At 38.6% G+C, this 20,775-nt stretch overlaps 1 protein-coding gene across 1 annotated transcript; it reads left to right on the top strand.

Annotated features, from left to right (window-relative positions):
• Positions 1–662: 662 nt before the first annotated feature.
• Positions 663–19,371, top strand: LOC134800633 (N-acetyltransferase eco). Its single transcript, XM_063773118.1, has 12 exons — positions 663–1,272; positions 2,872–3,954; positions 5,050–5,259; positions 6,593–6,745; positions 7,697–7,834; positions 9,347–9,532; positions 11,413–11,505; positions 12,067–12,179; positions 16,058–16,126; positions 17,087–17,251; positions 17,885–18,006; positions 19,167–19,371. Exons 1-12 carry the CDS (start codon positions 1,017–1,019, stop codon positions 19,369–19,371), a joined length of 2,793 nt encoding a protein of 930 aa, XP_063629188.1. The 5' UTR covers positions 663–1,016.
• Positions 19,372–20,775: the final 1,404 nt, after the last annotated feature.

The following is a 20,775-nucleotide window of genomic DNA, read 5'->3' as shown; positions in this document are numbered from 1 at the left end:
AGGTTAGGGTTACCGTTTCAATAAGGTTACCATTACAATCAGGTAACAGTATGATAGGGTTACCGAATGATAAGGTAACCGAATCGATTGGGTTACCGAATTGATAGGATTAAGCGTAAAGAGGGGTTTTCCGGTCCTTGTGCCGTACTTTTACTGGTTCTTATTCTCAAATCTTGAAACATTGATTAGGTACATTATTTATTTTGTTTGATACGAGACACCAGTTGTTGATGATTGGATCCATTAGGAATCGAGGGAATTTGCATTAAAATGTAGACAATTACTTAGCGATTTTTATATTTAACTCAATAAATTACGCATTTCCATTCGAACTTTGCCACCAATAAGGTACTATTATAAAATAATAAATAATCAGTGTATAAGTCTTTCCCAACTTAAAAAGAAGTGTTGCGTGCCGCGATTCGTGCGCGAATGTGAAGAAGCCTTAACATATATTTTTTTCAAATAAGCGCGCGAAGTGGGATTACTCTTGCCATGCTCATATTGAAAAAATATGAAAAAAAATTTGTTCCTGAGTATTGTTCCGTCATAAAATTAAGAGTAAATTTAGTAAACAAAGTGGTTGTTACATGATGTAATAAAATATTCAATTATATTTCTTTATACAGACTTAATTATAATGGTACAAAAGCCACAAAAGGTAAGAAAAAGGCGCCACTATTCCCGCTATTAACGTAACGCATGGCAATACCGTTAATGGTGACAGATGTTTACGCGCCAAACAACAATGGTTGCTTGACTCGCTCCGCCAACGTTTCATTGCGTTCCCTTTACACGATTTTTAGAAGTCTTTTTGTGTTCTTTTTCACTATTTATCATCGTGTTATTACTTTAAATACGCTTACGATTATTTGAACATATGATTGTTTGTTATTCGTGTGTATTTTGATTCAGATAATTAGATTGAACAAGATACGTAGTCGGTTGGTCATGTAACTCGACGCGGGTTACATCGACTTAAGTGTTTATTAAGAACTATTATAACAACATCTACGATGTCTGCGGTAACTCCGCGTCGTTCTTCAAGGCTTCCCCACAATCACACGCCAAAAATGAGTGAAAGAAAGAAGGGGCTCTTTCAAAGTGAATTGGAGGCGTCGAGAGAGTCTCTGACGAAGCATCGGAGGCTGCCGGTGGTGAACAGCGAGAGTGACAGCGATGACTGCGACCTGGGCATCATGGGCACGCTGGACTCTAGCTCTGGGGACGAGGTCGACCACAGCGTGCCTAAGACGCCAGAACGCCATTGGTGTAAGTATCAAAACAACAGTTTTTATTGATTTTAATCGCTAATCTGTGCCCAGCTATGATTGTTTAGAAGTCAATGACTGTCTGGTTGATTGACCTAATTTTTAATAGAAACCAGATGTTGTTACAGTCTGTTTTAAATAACAACACTTGTATTTGCCATTTTACTCCATTATCTTACTGTTTAAGTAACTAGACTACTACATTGCTTATTTCTACTCATACTGAAAACCTGCTGCATCAACTCATACATAAATATTATAGGGACATTCTTACACAAATTGACTAAGTCCCACGGTAAGCTCAAGAAGGATTGTATTGTGGGTACTCAGACAACGATATATATAATATACAAATACTTAAATACATAGAAAACGTCCATGACTCAGGAACTAATATCTGTGCACATCACTCGGCCAGACCGGTCGTCAATTTACATTATTACTAATACATTCAAGTTCACATGTTTAAAGTTATTTTATGATCATTGATCATAAAGTTAGGTTAATTTGCCCTTCAGTATGTTTTATTATATCCTCATTTGCCACTTTAAAACATAATAAACTAGACAATATTAGATTATCATATTATAAAGGGTTTATGTTTAAGACTAGTCCTCACGGGGGCCCGTAGGACAGACAGTAACAGTATATTTTATTAATCATAATAAATAGAAGATCATAGTAGAAAAATGTTAGTTTAATTCACTTTCTTTATTTTCCAAAAGGGCCCCAAATTCTCATATGCCCAAGGGCCTCAGCATAGTTCAAGACGGTCCTGGCTATAAGTAGCTTTTAACCCCCTTATTCATAAAACTTTACAGGCCTGATTTAGTTAAATTATGTTCTATACCTTTCTTACAAATACATAAACTCAAAATGACAAATAAAGTCAAATGATTTTTGAATTGAGGTTTGTAGCTCGTTTTACGCCCTTTACGTTTTACGGCCCACGACAGACCTCAATGGAAAGAGCTAGAGGAGGCCTTTGCCAAGCGGCACACTGAGCTTAGAGATATACTCTAACTCAGAACAAAGGGGCTAGATAGATAGATAGCTTGTTTTATGAATAAGGGTTAAAGGTTTATTATAAACCAAGGTTAACATTAGGGTTAGGTTAACATGTAAACAACATTTACATTTCTTTGTTACATACACAGAAGAAGAAAACTCCTCAAATCCAACCACTCCGAAATGCTTATCAATTAATTAATGAAATGAACACATCTTTATTTGGTGTTAACATGGAAAATACTCAACATATTACTTCATGTAATAATAATTTAAGAAACTAAGCTCACATGAAGATTCCCTGCATATTTTTATTTGTGAGCATTATGTAAAGAGCCAGACCCCTAACCAAATAACAGGTTTATATAATAGGAATTGCAATGGCCATTAACTCTTTCTGGTATTATTAATAATGTCCTATAATATTTATATATTTATTGCTTTAAAAGTAAAGTTGGCACAAATCATTTGGAACAACTTGTCCATATTATTATTTTAAAATCTATAATATAATTTAAATTATATTAAAAATTTCAAATATCCTTGATTCTGACAAACTTGATATGTTTAATAATACTAATTTTCTCAACAGATGGCACTCGAAGCTCAAAACTGCTCAAAGAAAACCACGATCTGAAGAGCTTCATCAAATCACCGTTCACTCTCAACAAGTACCATACAAGGTACTCCTGTCCGGAAAAATGTACCGGTTCTCACTCCACTCCAGTGACCCCACACATGCAGAACCACCCCGGGACACCATCCTCCACACATTCATGCAACAGTGTCCATACAACGTCTTCTACCTCAAGCAAGGCTCGGAAGAGCCTCGCATCCTTAATAGCTGACACGGAGAGCTGCAGCAGCTCTTTAAAGGATCTTAACTTCGATACGGATTCCGGTACAGACACCAAAGAGAACACACCAACGAAAACTTTAAGAAGGTCTAATAGAAACAAAATGACACCGAAACTACAAAGTTTTAAAGGTGTACTTCTAGAACAGAAGAAGAATGTTACGCCACCAAATAAGAACCCAGTTGTGAGCTTGACTAAGATGGATTTAGCTACAAACCTGTCACCAACACAAATGTTAAAAACTCCTCATACAACTGAAGCTACCATGTCACCTCCAAAGCTAAGTCACAACCGACGCTCTGTTGTTGAAATAGCAGAAAGCCCTGAATCATGCGAAAGTGAGATAAGCCACAAGAGACTGCGTAACAACAGCCTTACTGAGTACGGTCCGGTTTCTAAATACCCTAAAATCGATGCCAATTCGGCTCCTAAAGCTCGTCTGTCTCTCTTCAACAGCGATAAGTTAAAGATATCAGCCAAGTCTTTCTATGGCAGTTCTAGCCCGGACTTAAATAGCAGCATTACAAACAAAATTTCTAGCGCTTTCGAAACCTCAATAACAATCAACCGTCGCCTCTTCTCAAGCCAACCACACAGACGGAAGAAAAAATCAGGACAGATAAACATGGGAGTGAGACACAGAATCAGAAAGCCTAAAGTGCTGAAAAACAAGATGTTTGCTAAAGGCAACCGGTATATGAACAAGTCTGATTCTGCTGTTCTTAATAACAGCACAGTTTCAAACGTTTCGGCCAATAATCTAAGCATGAATAACGTTTCTATGACGAGTCAGAATTCCTCACAGGAATTGGACAAAGGTGAGCACATTTTTGGTTGACATTGCATAAATATGATTGTTTTTATTAGTAATTTATCGAAGCCTAAATTTCAATGAATGGCGTAACACAGGTCAACAAACGCATTTTATTCAATTGTCATCATCTTTTTAACTGCATCATAGTCATTTCATCATTTGACGACCGGTCTGGCCTAGTGGGTAGTGACCCTGCCTGCGAAGCCGATGGTCCTGGGTTCGAATCCCAGTAAGGGCATTTATTTGTGTGATGAACACTAATATTTGTTCCTGAGTCATGGGTGTTTTCTATGTATATAAGTATGTATTTATCTATATAAGTATGTATATCGTCGCCTAGCACCCATAGTACAAGCTTTGCTTAGTTTGGGGCTAGGTTGATCTGTGTAAGATGTCCCCAATATTATTATTTGTATCTCTTTAAGACTCACGGGTAAATACATCCCGGTCATTTGATAGGCGTGCGTGGGGATACAGATCCAACACGTAGAGGCCCTTTGGAGAAGTTTGCTGTTATGTAATACACCTGCTAGAACCCATTCACGGGTACAAATAGATACCCGTAAATCGGTGCCAACAGGTGTAGGGGCTATTGTAAATATAATTGAGAAAAGTGCCGGTTATGGTGTTGAATCTTGGCTGGTCAAAAGATTGGGCTATTGCTGAGATTCCGGACACCTGCCATAACAATGTTAGTACACGTTATCGAGGCAGGTGGTGACTAGCCGCTCCCCAATATTTATTATTATTATTTTATTATATATATTTCGGGGATATCGAAAACCGCTCTTACGATTTCGATGAAATTTGCTATATGGAGGCTATATCGATCTAGTTTTTTTGAGTTTTTATATGTTTTCCGAGCAAGTCTTGGTCTCCCGGATATTAACTAATTATTAGCATGAGGCAGGTGTCCGACTGGCAGCAATCGGCAAGCATTGCGGAATTTTTTTAGCGTGCAATTCTTCTAAAAATTCTAGCTAGTCGCTTTTTCGCCACTAGTCGGACTGTTGCTTAAGACTACTGCAGCCATTTTAGACTTACTTCAGCAAATACATATTTTGTGTCCGTATATTTAATAAATATCAACATTTTACAGATAAAGCGGACCCTTTTGGCAAAGAAAAATTAACCATAGAAGCGCTCCTCAGCCAATGGGAAGAGGAAGACGAACCAGAACCCAGACCTGAGCTGCCGTGCTTCAACAGTACTGTCATAGAGGAGACTAACCCAATCTTCCAGCCCGTTACCGCTATACCTGTGTCGGGGCAGGCCCTGCCGCAGGACGGAGCAGTTATCATAGAATTAGGTAAGGCAATTTCTTCGTTTTTAGCTTAAAAAGGGAGGTGTTATACGTTTGCTGTGTGTGTGCGTCTCTGTCTGTGGCACTGTAGCTCTTAAACGGATGTACCGATTTTTTGTAAGCAAGTTTTATGGCGTTTTAGATTGTCTAGTAAATTCAGTGATTAACACGATTACATACGAATGTAGGTATGTAGGCTTTTATTTTCTTTGAGCTGTAACAAAACCCAACTGCCTATATCGACAAAGTATGCAACAAAGTCGCAACGGCATGCTTCCTATTAAAACGGCTGGCGCGATTTCTCCCAAGAGAAATCGTTCGATCTTGCTACTTCGCGACCGTGCATGCGCACCTCCAATATGGAGTCGAGCTGTGGGCAACGGCTGCCGGTTGGGACAGGGTCTTTCGACTCCAAAAACGCGCAATAAGAGCCATAGCGCGCGTACCCCAAACAGGCTCAGCGAAACCCTATTTTAAATCACTTGGCATTTTAACATTGCCTTCACTTTTAATCCTGAAAATGGCAGTAACTACGCGAGAAGAGGTAGATGCGACACCCGCGATCACTAATGCGGCTACGCGCAGGTACACGACTCGCAGCACTCACTCCGGAAAGTTGCCTCTTGTGTCTCATAGACTCGCAAAATCTAAAAAGCTTACGAACATCATGGGTCGTAAGGTTCTCAACCACCTACCGGCTGAAATTACTGCTGCACTAAGTGCACCTATATTCAAAACAAAGCTCAAAAAATGGCTTCTCGAGCAGGCGTTCTACGACCATAGGGAGATTAGGGAGTTATTCTCTAGTACATAATTGTAAGACGCTGTAATAATAACTATGTAGTTTGTATATATTTTAATGTTGACATGTAATTGAATACTACCAATAAAATGAATAAATTAATATGAATATTAGAGATCGGCCGAATATTCGGTAATTATTCGGTACTCGGCATATTTTTCAATGTTCGTATTCGGCCGAATAGTTCAGTTCGAACTGCCGAATACTTACCGAATAAACAAATTCTTTTTTAAGGGCATCCGCTAACTGGCGCGGGTGCACTTCGGGGTCAAGCATGAGGCGGTTCCGTTTCTTCTTCTTATAAAAATTCCCGGACGGTCCAGAGGGGAAAGGTCAAAATCACGTGCGGCGATGGCAGACCTGTATGACCTTGTTTTCAGCGTTTTAGGCAGTTTTAGCCCAACCGAATATTCGGTTCGGTATGATCTAAACCGAATATTCGGGAAAGTCCATATTCGGCCCATCTCTTGTCCATATTAAGTAAATCGGTAGGAATCGACTTCCATGGACACTCTGCTTTCATATTCTCCTTTTCAGGCGCCGACAAGCCAGTGAAGCCTACTGAGGCAGCGGGGACAGCTGATGTGACCATGATGGAACTGCACAAGGCAGACCACGGCGATGTGCCAGATGGGCAGTTCCTACCCGTGGACGGCGGGTTCATACTAGTTCAAGATAATGTACCTGCAGGTATCTATTTAATCTATGATGTGTTTTAATGAAAAGTAAAATCTTTATTTTCTGGCAACTTCGAGGAGTTGGTGGCCGGACCCAATATCATCGGCGAAACGAAATCCCACAGACTTCGCTCGTTCGGTCACCTATTAAGAATGGGAGGGGATCGGGCTGCCAAGTGAGCGTACCTGGGAAGACCGACTGGTGGCCGCCCGGTAGGTCGGCCACCAGTCGAAGTCGGGCTGGGGAGACAGTGTGGAAGCGGATCTGCGTCAGCTTCAAGCCGATAATTGGCAGGAAACGGCGCAGGATCGGGAAAAGTGGCGTGCTCTCGTTTCGGAGGCCAAGACCCTCTTTAGGTCGCTGAGCCGTATTAGTTTTTAGTTAGTTCTGGCAACTACTGGCCCATAGATAAATAAATACCTTAAAAAACTAGCCTCCATATTGTAAAATATAACTTAATACTATGAATACTATTTAGGCGACAGAACGGCGTGGAAGTCTCAATTTTCATTCTTACTTGGGCTAAAGTTTATAGCTGTGCCAAAATCATTGGTCAATTTTCTCATTAGTGATAGCTACTACGGCTAACGCAAAACGAAAAACTGCTAAGAAAATAAATTAGTTACTTCATACCTACATTTTGTTCTTTAAATGGAATTTTTGGCCGCTAGACCAACCTAGAGTGAACACACGAGTTATGCAGAAGAGGTGCAAATATGTAAGGAAAATATGCCCTTAAGATTTGACAGTCGAACTAAATATCTCTATACGACGTTATACATTATACAGGTCAGGTTAGACTCTGTCGAAAAATAATATTTGATAATTTAGTTCCTACAAGTATCGCGCCATATCGTTCATGGAGCACGATTTCTTTCTTAGATTTTACATGTCTTCTGAAATAAATAATGCAAAAGGTCAACCCGGTGGTACGATTTGTTAACCTGTATATTTTGCTCACAGTACCTCAAGAAGAGCTGACCGATCTTGACGAGATCGAGCGCGAGCTCAAAATGCTGGACGAGCAGATTCTGATGATGACGCAAACTGATGCACGCGTCTCTGTACAAGCTGTAACTTCCACCTCCACTGTTACTCCTGGTAAGTTTACCAGCTAACTGTATTGTGTATTTAAGTACCTTTTGAATACATCTAACTAGTTTTTTTGTTGCTGGATACGTCAATCTATGCGCCCTAAGTTAAAACGGCCGTTTTTGTTTTGAGTTCCTAGATCGACGAATCCAGCAACATAAAAACTAGAAAAGTAGGTTAGGTTAGAACTGCGACCCCTACGGAAAACAAACTGCTGCTAGAAAAGTAGGTTAGGTTAGGTTAGAACTGCGATCCCTACAGAAAACAAACTGCTGCCAGAAAAGTAGGTTAGGTTAGGTTAGAACTGCGACCCCTGCAGAAAACAAACTGCTGCCAGAAAAGTAGGTTAGGTTAGAACTGCGACCCCTACAGAAAACAAACTGCTGCCATAAAAGTAGGTTAGGTTAGAACTGCGACCCCTGCAGAAAACAAACTGCTGCCAGAAAAGTAGGTTAGGTTAGGTTATTCTATACGAGCATTATGCATTTTGGTGTTAGATGTATTGAGTAATATACATTATAAATCTGAGATATTATGAACGTTATACATAATGATCGTTATATACAATGATATTATACTTAAATAACGTTATACTTAACAAAAATAGATATTTTGATGTTATATCTAACGTTCGTTATACACCTTGAACGGTATACAAAACAAACTTATACAATATGAGCGTATATAATATGAATATTATAGTATAAGTTCTTATGTCTTATATTACTTACCCATTCAAAAGGTACTTAAATACACAATACAGTACGTAGCGGCCCCCTTTTTTCAATATCTTTCGTTAAATTTAAATAATCACGATTATTTAGGTGCGGCGCTAGTGTGCACGTTAATGGGCTCTTAAGTGACCTTATTCATAAAACTTTGGAACCTCTTACAAACCCACGAGAGCAGTTGAACGCCTGGGGTTCCAGCCAAGATGACAATCGCTTTCGACTAACGCCAAACTAAAAGAAAGAAACCGGTCAAGTGCGAGTCAGACTCGCGCACGAAGGGTTCCGTACCATTACGCAAAAAAACTGCAAAAAAATCACGTTTGTTGTATGGAGTTCCCACTTAAATATTTATTTTATACTGTTTTTAGTAAATTTTTCGTCCCACCCTAATAATCATTCAGTCTACATACGTCCCACTGCCAGGCGTGGCTCAATCCGCGATTTCGTCGCTTTGTTACAGGTAGCTAAAAGTACATCCGTTCCACACCAATTTTGGTGGCTAGCTATAAGCCGCGCGTGGCGCTGTCGCCACCTAGCGGCCATATTTGTCCTGATCGTAACAGACGCGTTTTTGTTTAGAGTGAGTCTTCTGTACCTAGTACTATTATTTATTCTGTGCCACTGCACCATCTCACACAATTCTTGTTATGATCAAATCTGAGGGTAGTATTCTGTTATGTAAAAACTTAAACTACCTTCATAAAATACTGATCGCAAAGCAAGGTGTTCCTAAACGAAAATCCTAAAAATCTAGTGTCAATCTAAACAAAATCTACAATGCCACCAAATAAAAAGTGCATAACCGCTCAGGAGATAGTGATAAACGTTTTCAACCAGTTGTTGAAAGAAAAGGGGAATGTGACCGAGGCAGCTCTAGAAACTGCCAGATATGTTAATATGAAGTATAGTGTTGTGAGGACCATAATAGGGGAGTGGATGGATAGGGAAGAAATGGTGGAGCGTGGCGAATCGGGTGGTAGGTCAAACTATTTATCTCCCTTTCCCCTATACTATTTGGTCTGGCATCCTCTATCCATACTTAATTTATACTATGTATCTATATGTATCTATGTATCTATAGGTATTTATGTAAAAGTAAACAAACAATTTGTAAGTTTTCGGGTAGCATAACATTTTTGGTTAGCTAACCAAATACAAAACCGCCTGGATCAGTCACTGAACGACCTGGCTTTAAACTACATTATTTGATCATCATGTAATGTTTTCATCTACCCTCAACTGGCTTAAGGAGCCATTTGAGGGTAGATTTTGTTTAATAAGTATAGGTGTAGGTACTTCATAGGGTTTTGGGTTTCATGTGAAAATATATTAATTTCTAAAGTATTTCGTTGTAATGGGTGAATCCTGCCTGGTTTGCACAAAATAATCATTGTTATCTGCAAAGGGGGTGGGGGGGGCTTCACCAGTTATGTACGCAGCTACTGTACATCAGTAACTGCGAACCTGTGGTAAAATACACGCAGACGACGTATTTATAAAATTAAACCGGCTCAGCATATTTCAAGAGATCGATTGACAAATATGACCTGTACGGGACAGATATGAAAGCAATTTTTGCCAAAACTATTATTACTATTTATAGCTTTTAACATATAATATTTATATTTAATATTTATATTATAGTGTTGTGACTTCCGAAAATTTCGCTTTCGCTTGGTTTTAATCAAAAATAGGTAATGAAACTACTGATGAGTGAAAACCTGTGAAAACGATTGACCTTTGCACGGCATTGAGAGTGGGTGTACTTCATTAACATTTTTGTGTATTGTAATATTTGAAATACCAAATATAATTTAATTCTAAAATATGCACATTTTGACATCCCATTGTTTTCAGTTGAATATTGAAAATCTTTACGTCTGACTGTTTGTCAATCGAATCTGAATGGCAGAATTTTATAAAAAAAAACTTGTTTTTTTTTCAACTTATTTTGATATAGACCGCTGATTGCTTATTGTTGGCATATTTATGATACTCGTGTTTAGCCGAAAAAAGGTTAGAGACATAGACGGACAGTTATAAGGTATTTTACGGATAGGATCCATAGGATATACTCGTAAAATAATGTAATATGAGTAGACAATGTAGACATAGATATTTTTCTAGCATTTTCGCGCCAAATATCGGAAGGAGGTCACTAGCGTTGCCTTGTTCGTGCTAGAAAAATCCCTATGTCTAAATATGAGACTCTCCTTTTAATACTATTAGAACAGATTAAATTATTTACAGAAAATATGAATAATCCCTCCATCCAAAAATCATTCCTCCTTTTAATATTTCTATAGCTTTCCTGATGTCCCATTGAACTGAAATTTCGCATACCTACGTATTAACTTCAGCGACTATGTAATAGGGTGTGGCTAATTGAGTTTGTGCTTGTTATAATCGCATTGATGAGTTTATACCATATAGACCAGAACATTCAGAGATAAGAAAGAGAATATTTATATTTATATGAGCCTAGAGTGTCCCACTGCTGGGCAAAGGCCTCCCTAGCAGTTCCTGTCAAAGACTACTACTACTACTATCGTTTTTACTTTACTATAAGACTTTATTTTGGATTTCCATGAATTTACAACTTGTAATACTGTTAAAGTGGAGGGGCACTGTTTATCCTAAAATACAGGGTAACCTACTTAGGAAACGGCGCTTCTGATTTATTTTCAAGATGTCAATTTGTATAAGTTTGTTCATGAAATAAATAAATAATTTATTTAAGAGAAAAAAAAGACGTCAAGGTCATCTAGCCATCGCCGTCGTGGCTTGCCGCGACCTCGGGTGGGACCCAATTGCATAGAAAGAGATACTTATGTTTTTTTTTATTTGTTTTTTCAGTGCCAGAATTAGATGCAAAGCCAGATGACGCCACGAAACTGTTCCCCATATTCAGCAATCCCAACCCTGGGACCTGCACGCCTAGCTCTAAAGGTATGCATTATAACCTATATGAGAACCTATAATTGGCTCTGTGATTCTATTGTAATTTCTGGATATATATAGCGCTGTTGGTTTTCCATGTACTAATATAAAATAAAATAAAATAACGATATCTAGCTTTTTAATAAGGATAAAGGCTGCGTGTGTGTAAAATTTTTGAGCCGCGCACGCACACGTCACGCAAGCGGTGTGCCGTCTCTCATAAGGATCTGTATATTACAATGCGCACGTGCACGTCTACGCACACGCACCCGGTGTGTACGTGCTTTAAGCGTAGGCTACAGCCCAATGTCAACCTTCGTGGATTCTTACATGGTTTACGATAAATTGCCGCGTATGATAGGCGTGGCGATCCAAGCTGGTTTCACCATAATCTCACTGTCATCATTAACCCTTTTATTCATAAGATTTTACGGGCCTGATTTAGTAAAATTATGTTTTATCCCTTCGTTGCAAATACATTAGTTAAAATTACAGATAAAGACAAACGATTCATAGCTAATTCAGGCCAGTAACGCTATGAATAACGCCATAAATGTATAATGTGTGCAGGTAAAAGCAGTAAGAAGACATTATTGAAAGACGGGAGCAACCAGTACGTGATAGACGCAGGACAGAAACAGTTCGGCGCTACACAGTGCACGGAGTGCGGGGTTATATACCAGGTACTTATAGAACTATTATGATGAATAATAATATTTACAAAAAAAAAAGGAATTTGTCTTCATGAAAAATTCATGGGTTAGGTACACCATACAATAACGCTTATTTACTTTTCTGATAAGTATAATTTCACAATTTTCAACTAATCGAAATATCTTCCATGTTTTACATTATTAAGGGGCCGGTATATGACGTTTTCGATTTAGACCTCACTTTGTAACCATAATTTGTTCAATAAATGTTTGATAATTGCATTAAATTATACGTAAATTTGTTCACGAAGAAACCGTGTACCGACTCTTCATGCCATTATATTTTTAATTTGCTGTTATTCTCTACAAATCGACACTAAAAGTATCAAAAAATCAAAATATGGAGTTCCGTTTGAGACAGAAGCAAAACAATTTTGTCTGTGACAGTAATTGAATTTTTGTATGATTTTGGAAGCTAGATAATTCAGCTACCAATTTATTATCGATTTATATTTTTACTCACAAAGGCAACACAGAAATTCAATCTCAAATGTAAACTTTCGAACAATTTCCATACATTGACGACATCACTCAAAATTCTTCTTCAAGTCAGATGCCCGTTGGGGCTACACCGGAGCACACGTGTACTTCTTCAAATGAAAATGACAGCTTGATTTTCTTGCTTTTGACAATTATATTGACATTAAATCACATACGCACACGAGAAAGCATACCAGTAGATAAAATGTATTTCAAAAAATAGGGTACATAAATATCAGCTCGCGTCTCATTTAAATTTCATTTGCTGTTATTTACGGGTCATTATTGTTGAAAACCGCAGTGAACTATCTTAAAACAATACGATTACAGTCGAATTTAAGTACTATGTTCCTTCAAAACTCGCTTAAAATGAAAAAAGTTTAAAGACTCATCTTTACTGATTGGGATCAATTTTTATTATGCTGGTATCATTTTGCGTCATTTTAAAAACGTATTTGACTTCTGTATGTCAATGAATTTTGATGACAACTGTAATATTGTATTATATTATAGAACTTTTATATTAAAATATTGCCTATTAACAGGAAGAGTTATGTAATTCGTATAAGTAATACCTGAAAGTCTTGTACCTAGATCTGTAATACCATGGATTGCGACGAATAAATTATTATGATTATGCCGTTCGTTCCGTCTATATGTATAATGCGTGTACGTGCTGTTCTCTGAAAATCTTCAAGAAAAAATAACGGCTAGACCAGCACTAAGTACTAGCAAGTTTTTGCGGCTTTGGAGACCGAGATGAAGCTTACAGGCTAATAGCGTTGTGGCCTGGTTATTGTTATGTATACCTGTGTATCGAATGTTTTATAAATTTACTATAAAAAGCAATGTTTTATTTCGATTAGGTCTACATTTTGTGCATATTGCATATCTGAAGTATTTTCGTACTAAACTTGAAACTTTCGTTGAAACTAAATAAAATAATTATTTCAAATGTACAGTCACCTGCAATTTATGTTACACAACGAAGGCCGCAAAAATATCTGACACGATCTTATTTGTAGAACCATAAGAGCATGTCACATATTTTTGCGGCCTTCGAAGAGTAGGTACCGTCATTACTCATTATCACCAACTTTGCCCGCTTATTTTTTTTAAACACGAATTTCTCAAAAAAAATCACATCATATGACTTTTTTTTGCTCAGCACGTCCATTGTGATCAAACGCATCAGTTTATGTGAAGAAAACATTTTTTTATCGTGTTTTACCCATTTTTTTGCGTTTTAGAGGACGGGCAAATCAAAAATTAAAATAAAAAAATATCCGGGGTTTTCGCCAACATTGCCCACGTCAATTTGGTATTCAATTACAGCTCGTATGATGATGATGTCTAAGGATCACTTAAAGGTTTTGGGCAATCCTACCATTCCCTGTTAATAACTTAGCGATAAGTGTAAAAACTTTTAAATAAATTTGCTGGGCAATGTTGCCTACCCGTTTTTGCCCATTTCAAAATAAGGCTCGCCTAAGCATTTTACAAAGGCTAGGGTTGTCACTTTTGAGAAAATCTGTTACAATAGTTTAATGACCAAAAATATGATTTTTGTTGTGTTTTCATTCGTTAACGGGATAAAACATCTAAATAAAGGATAATAAGACAAATTAAATACAGTATATATTTATAAACTTATTTTAGTGTACAAACATAACCTTTTTTTACTTGCGAAGTTGGGTAAATTAGATGAAAGTGACAACCCTAATCCGTTTTTGGTGGTGGGCAATGTTGGTATGGATGCCAAATTACCGGATTACTTTTGCCCACCGCTAAAACTTTTGTGTATTTAGGCCTTTTTAGTTTAAATCTCAATAGACATAATCTATGCTTCATGTGTTATAACTGAAACCCGGAAATATTTGTCAAAGGGTTCTCAATTTTTTCTACTTGCATTCATTATTTATCATTTTTTTGCCCGCCGAAATATACCCTATATTAGACAACACGCTCAAAATTCCCAAGTCAAGTTATGCACAAGTTTGGCATATACTTTGTCAGAAATATAACCAATTTTCTACTAAAAACAGCAGGGTGGCCATAACTATTATCAATTTTTCTACATTAACGAATTTGTTTAAAATTGTCGTTTTGGGCAAAGTTTCCCTGGAGGCAAAGTTGGCGCTAATGACGTAACATATTATTGCAGGTGACTGTACATAAATGTTTCGGTGATTTTGAGATTATTTTCCAGGTTAGTTTACTAACAATCAAGTTATGCAGATACCAATTTCGTGAACGTGTAAGTAGTAAGGTACCGCTATTGTTTAGCGATACCGATTATTTTTGAAGGTAAAACTATACCGGTTGAAATATAAAGATATTAAAATTACAGCAGGGACAACCATTTTTTATAGGTGTACCTAAACCATCATTGGCCGAGCGTTAGCAAAGGTCTCCGTTTCAGCTTGGGCAAAAATGCTTTTGTATGTTCTCCTTTGCAGATCACATTTCTCAACTGATTCTCGTGAAAATTTGTAAGCAGGTTCGATAGAACTATTCTGTTTCGCTTTATCCGCCAAAATGGAATTGCCACCCTGCTGAAACTTTATTTATTTAAATTCCTATTGAATGGATTTTGCACCTTATGAAAAACCGTATAGAGTAGTAAATAACATTTTACACCTGACTTAATGACATCTTGTTTTATTCGCTTTAATTGTACAAAACGCGTATCTTGACAAAGCAATATTAGGTAGTAAAACAGTCAACAATCAAATTAATTAAATAGGTACGTCACGTGTGACATGAACAGATAAGGAAAGCAAGATTAAATGCATTGTTTCTCTTTCATCTTTAAATGGAACGCTTTTACCCTCAAAGGAGGCTAGTGGTCAATACTAAACTAAAAGTCCAATCTTAAAAAAACATGATGGGTCACTGACCTGTCCCAGTAAAGTGAGTTAGTGTGCGTGAAGTGCGCTTGTGTGTGAAATGGGGTAAATTGACAGAATCTGATATTTTACCTACCGCTACCGTCGCCTTAACTAGAGTGCCATATATGTCTAGATAGCGAAAAAGATGTGTTGTGTGTGACTCTAGTTAATAATGTAAAACATGGAAGATATTTCGATTAGTTGTAATTATCCCGCAGTCGAAATTGTCCAGCTGCACCTTACTAGTATTAAGTAAAACCTACAAATTTGTTGACGGGAGTTTTTTTTTCATTGGTATTATATTTCATTTTCATCGATAAAATTTTGATATCCTAATAAAGATTCGATGAACTCGACTCTGGACTTCGTTTTTTGACGGAAGTTTTTGAAGCGCAGAGTCTCGTAAACGGGTCGAGTTATGCGGATAGACCTTTGGCGATTAATAAAAAGTACTAAAAGTTTTTATTTTGTTTTCAGATCGGTGATCCTCAGGACGAGCATGACCATTTGGTACACCACAATGCGACTGATGTGCTCAAATTCAATGTAAGTAATTATTTTACACTCATTTTATCACTTCTGACCTTATTGAACAACTTTTACTATAGGGCCCAACCACGGAATAACGAAAAAATAGAGTTAGATTAAGTATGGTAAGACAATAAAATCAAACAAGGCTTTTTTAGGGTTCCGTACCCAAAGGGTAAAGGGACCCTATTACTAAGACTCTGCTGTCCGTCCGTCCGTCTGTCACCAGGCTGTATCTCGTGATCTGTGATAGACAGCTGAATTTTTCACAGATGATGTATTTCTGTTGCCGCTATAACAACAAATACTAAAAACAGAATAAAATAAAGATTTAAGTGGGGCTCCCATACAACAAACGTGATTTTTGACCGAAGTTAAACAACGTCGGGCGGGGTCAGTACTTGGATGGGTGACCGTTTTTATAGATAATGGTACGGAACCCTTCGTGTGCGAGTCCGACTCGCACTTGGCCCGTTTTTTTTTTAGGTTTCCATACCCTTAGGGTAAAAACGGGACCCTATTACTAAGACTCCGATGTCCGTCTGTCTGTCACCAGGCTGTATCTCATGAACCATGATGGGTACACAGTTGAAATTTTCACAGGTGATGTATTTCTGTTGCCGCTATAACAACAAATACTAAAAAGTACGGAACCCCCGGTGGGCGAGTCCGACTCGCACTTGTCCGGTTTTTTCTCGAATCATTACATTCATTACACACAACTTCACTAGCAGAGTAATAACAATATCTGGGAGACCGAGTTTTGCTCGGAAGACATATAAAAACTAAAAAATTCGCGTTTTCCCAGAGATAAGACCTAGCTAGATCGATTTTTCGCCCCCGAAAACCCCCATATAGCAAATTTCATCGTAATCGTTAGAGACGTTTCCGAGATCCCCGAAATATAGATATAAAGAAATGAATAAACAAGAATGACTCGTTTAAAGGTATAAGATTTTGTAATTTTATATGTTTCAGGGTTGGAAAGAAGAATGCGTCGTCGGCAGATGGGACGGTGCTCGCTGTATCCGAGTACGAGGTGGTGAAGCCAACTGGAAGCGAGTTGCGACCCTGCTCACCAGGGTTGTGCACGCACAGCTCGGGTACCACGCCGAGTTGCCGGGCGAGATACATACTTACACGGTGAGTGGTGACCCTAAAGGGGCCCACAGATCAGGGATGTTGCGAATATTCGCATCCGCATAAAATCGACGCGGAGCTTAATGCGGATGCGGATGTCGAACAAGTCGGTACAGATAATTGTTCGTCATTGCCTATAACGAAATCGTCTAGATCCAGAAAAGCCGGCCAAGTTACTGTTTATAAAATATGACACACCTATATTCTTGGGGGCTATTCATAAATTACGTCATTTCAAATTCGGGGGGGGGGGGGGGGGGTCTGGACATCGGATGACGGTAGCATGAAGTAGGAGGAAATGGGGTCATTTGAAGCATGATTTTTGGATGATTATAGGGGGGGGGGGGGTCAAAAATCGATGACGTAATTTATGGACAGCCCCTTGCTCAAGTACTAACGATCAGATATTGGAATTTATATCAAAACTGCTATAGTGACCTCACGGTCAAATCACCTACTTTTTTTTAGTTCTATCCAATTTACTAAATTGAAATTGCGCCAAAATAAACTTGCTATGTTTTTCTCATAATTATCTGGTGCTTTATTTCGTGCATGGTGTGAAATAATTTACTTTAAATACAAGAAACATCCCTATTATATAACTCACTGAATGCTAATTAATCTAATTATCCACAGGCATACCTATACATTGATAAGAAGCAGATTGCTGGATGTGCGATTGTTCAGCCCAAAACCAGGGCCTTCAAGCTCATACCCGGGGACCCTGACTGCTGCACCGTCGAGGACTACCCTGTCAAGTGAGTTATAATAATTAAATATTATAGGACATTATTACACAAATTGACTAAGCCCCACGGTAAGCTCAAGGCTTGTGTTGTGGGTACCCATACAACGATATATATTTCGGAGAATTGCTCAATTGTGCCATCTATCGTCTTCGAGAGGCGTTTTATCACGCAACCTTTGACAATAGAGCAAACTAGGGTGTTACGTACACCTGAGTGGCGTTCGACGCAGTTCCGCCAAGGCGTCATAGAGTGCGCTGTCAAAACAATTGAAGTCCAGAAAAATTGAAGTTATGCTGTCGATCAATCTTCAGATGAGAACGAACGGGAGAAGATGACGTCTGTGGCGGTTCCTGGGTCAAATCCACTGGTTTGCTTAAGATAAGAAACGTAACGTGTGCTATGCGTGTGCTGTGATTTGTAATGAGTCTTGTCCAGTAAAGATTGAGTAGTCGATGAAATACGACTAGAAGGCCCTCATCATCCACGATTGAAGGTTCTGATTTGCTGCCGATAGTATGATATGCCCACAATTCCCGACAAATATAATATATAATACTTAAATACATAGAAAACTACCATCACACAAATAAATGCCCTTAGCGGGATTCGAACCTGGGGTTTTATAGGCAGGGTCACATAACTTAGCTGAGTGGATCAGTCATTTTCAAAGTGCTGACTTAGTAAATACGCTAAGTTGTTAAACGTTATGATTCTAGTTTAATTCACTATCGGCCTAGGCATGAAATTTGACGCCGGCGTTTATTGAACGGCCTAGGCGTCTAATTAGCTGGCTAATTTAATCAAATGCGACAGATAAAGTGTCATTCTATGGAACTTGCTAACTATGTAAACAAAAGTCACTAGTAAATTCATCATTCAGAGACAATTTCAATATGGCGGTTTGTTTACATTGTTAACAAGTTCCATAGAATGACACTTTACCAGGCGTGGCTCACTCCGCGATTTCGTCGCTTTGCAACAGGTAGCTACAAGTACATCCGTCCCACACCAATTTTGGTGGCTAGCCATAAGTCGCGCGTGGCGCTGTCGCCACCTAGCGGCCATATCTGTCCTGATCGTAACAGACGCGTTTTGTTAGAGAGTGAGTCTTCTGTACCTAGTACTATTATTTATTCTGTGATTTTACATACAAATGTGAATTATTCCAGATGCGGCATCTCTCGTATCTGGACGCACTTGTCGCACCGCCGGCGGGGCGTCGCGTCGCGCCTGCTGGACTGCGCGCGCGCGTCCGTCCTGTACGGCGGCGCGGTGGCCACGCATGACATCGCCTTCAGCGCACCCACATCCGCCGGTAAAGCGCTAGCCACCAAGTATTGCGGTACTGACCAGTTTTATGTCTACCTTGATTGAGTTTCTTGCGTTTTCTATTGTGCTATACAGTGTGTCAACGCATGGAAGGCAAAATAACCCGAATATCTTTAGTTTTTGAAGTTCAGCACTATGATAAAGGCCGTTAGTGCCTTCACTTTGGCTGGTAAATCGCTAGCCACCAAGTATTGCGGTACCGACCAGTTTTATGTCTACCTTGATTGAGTTTCTTGCGTTTTCTATTGTGCTATACAGTGTGTCAACGCATGGAAGTCAATTTAACCAGAATATCTTTAGTTTTTGAAGTTCAGCACTATGATAAAGGCCGTTAGTGCCTTCACTTTGGCTGGTAAATCGCTAGCCACCAAGTATTGCGGTACCGACCAGTTTTATGTCTACCTTGATTGAGTTTCTTGCGTTTTCTATTGTGCTATACAGTGTGTCAACGCATGGAAGTAAATTTAACCAGAATATCTTTAGTTTTTGAAGTTCAGCACTATGATAAAGGCCGTTAGTGCCTTCACATTGGCTGGTAAAGTGCTAGCCACCAAGTATTGCGATACTGACCAGTTTTATGTCTACCTTGATTGAGTTTCTTGCGTTTTCTATTGTGCTATACAGTGTGTCAACGCATGGAAGTCAATTTAACCAGAATATCTTTAGTTTTTGAAGTTCAGCACTATGATAAAGGCCGGTAGTGCCTTCACATTGGCTGGTAAAGTGCTAGCCACCAAGTATTGCGGTACTGACCAGTTTTATGTCTACCTTGATTGAGTTTCATGAGTTTTCTATTGTGCTATTACAGTGTGTCAACGCATGGAAGGCAAAATAACCCGAATATCTTAGTTTTTGAAGTTCAGCGCTATTATAAAGGCCGTTAGTACCTTCACTTTGGTTGGTAAAGCGCTAGCCACCAAGTATTGCGGTACTGACCAGTTTTATGTCTACCTTGATTGAGTTTCATGAGTTTTCTATTGTGCTATTACAGTGTGTCAACGCATGGAAGGCAAAATAACCCGAATATCTTAGTTTTTGAAGTTCAGCGCTATTATAAAGGCCGTTAGTGCCTTCACTTTGGCTGGTAAAGCGCTAGCCACCAAGTATTGCGGTACTGACCAGTTTTATGTCTACCTTGATTGAGTCTCATACATTTTCTATTGTGCTATACAGTGTGTCAATGTAAAAAATGCAAATTAACCTGAATATCTTTAGTTTTTGAAGTTAATAGATAGCCCAGCGCTGTGATGTCAATATTGCATTAAAATTAAAGCAATACAAAAGTGTACTTCACTCGCGAAACGCTCCTAACGAAACGATAAGTGTACGTGACTCACCGTCCAACTGAGAACACACAACATTGCGATTTTGTCGGTTAAATATTGCGTTTATGTATATAGTTGCTGTACGATCTTATTTTTGATAAAATGTATGGAATCGAATGGTACT

This window comes from Cydia splendana, chromosome 20 (genome assembly GCF_910591565.1).
Source record: "Cydia splendana chromosome 20, ilCydSple1.2, whole genome shotgun sequence".
NCBI classification, from domain to species: Eukaryota; Metazoa; Arthropoda; class Insecta; order Lepidoptera; family Tortricidae; genus Cydia; species Cydia splendana.
This window is presented reverse-complemented; position numbering and strand designations above follow the sequence as displayed.

What these genes read in the sequence shown, in the direction of transcription:
- LOC134800633 (XM_063773118.1), top strand. Translation starts at nt 1,017, where the DNA reads ATGTCTGCGGTAACTCCGCGTCGTTCTTCAAGGCTTCCCCACAATCAC. An exon ending in CTGCACGCCTAGCTCTAAAG is followed by an intron (nt 11,506 to 12,066) that starts GTATGCATTATA and finishes TAATGTGTGCAG; the next exon opens with GTAAAAGCAGTAAGAAGACA. An exon ending in GCGAGATACATACTTACACG is followed by an intron (nt 17,252 to 17,884) that starts GTGAGTGGTGAC and finishes AATTATCCACAG; the next exon opens with GCATACCTATACATTGATAA.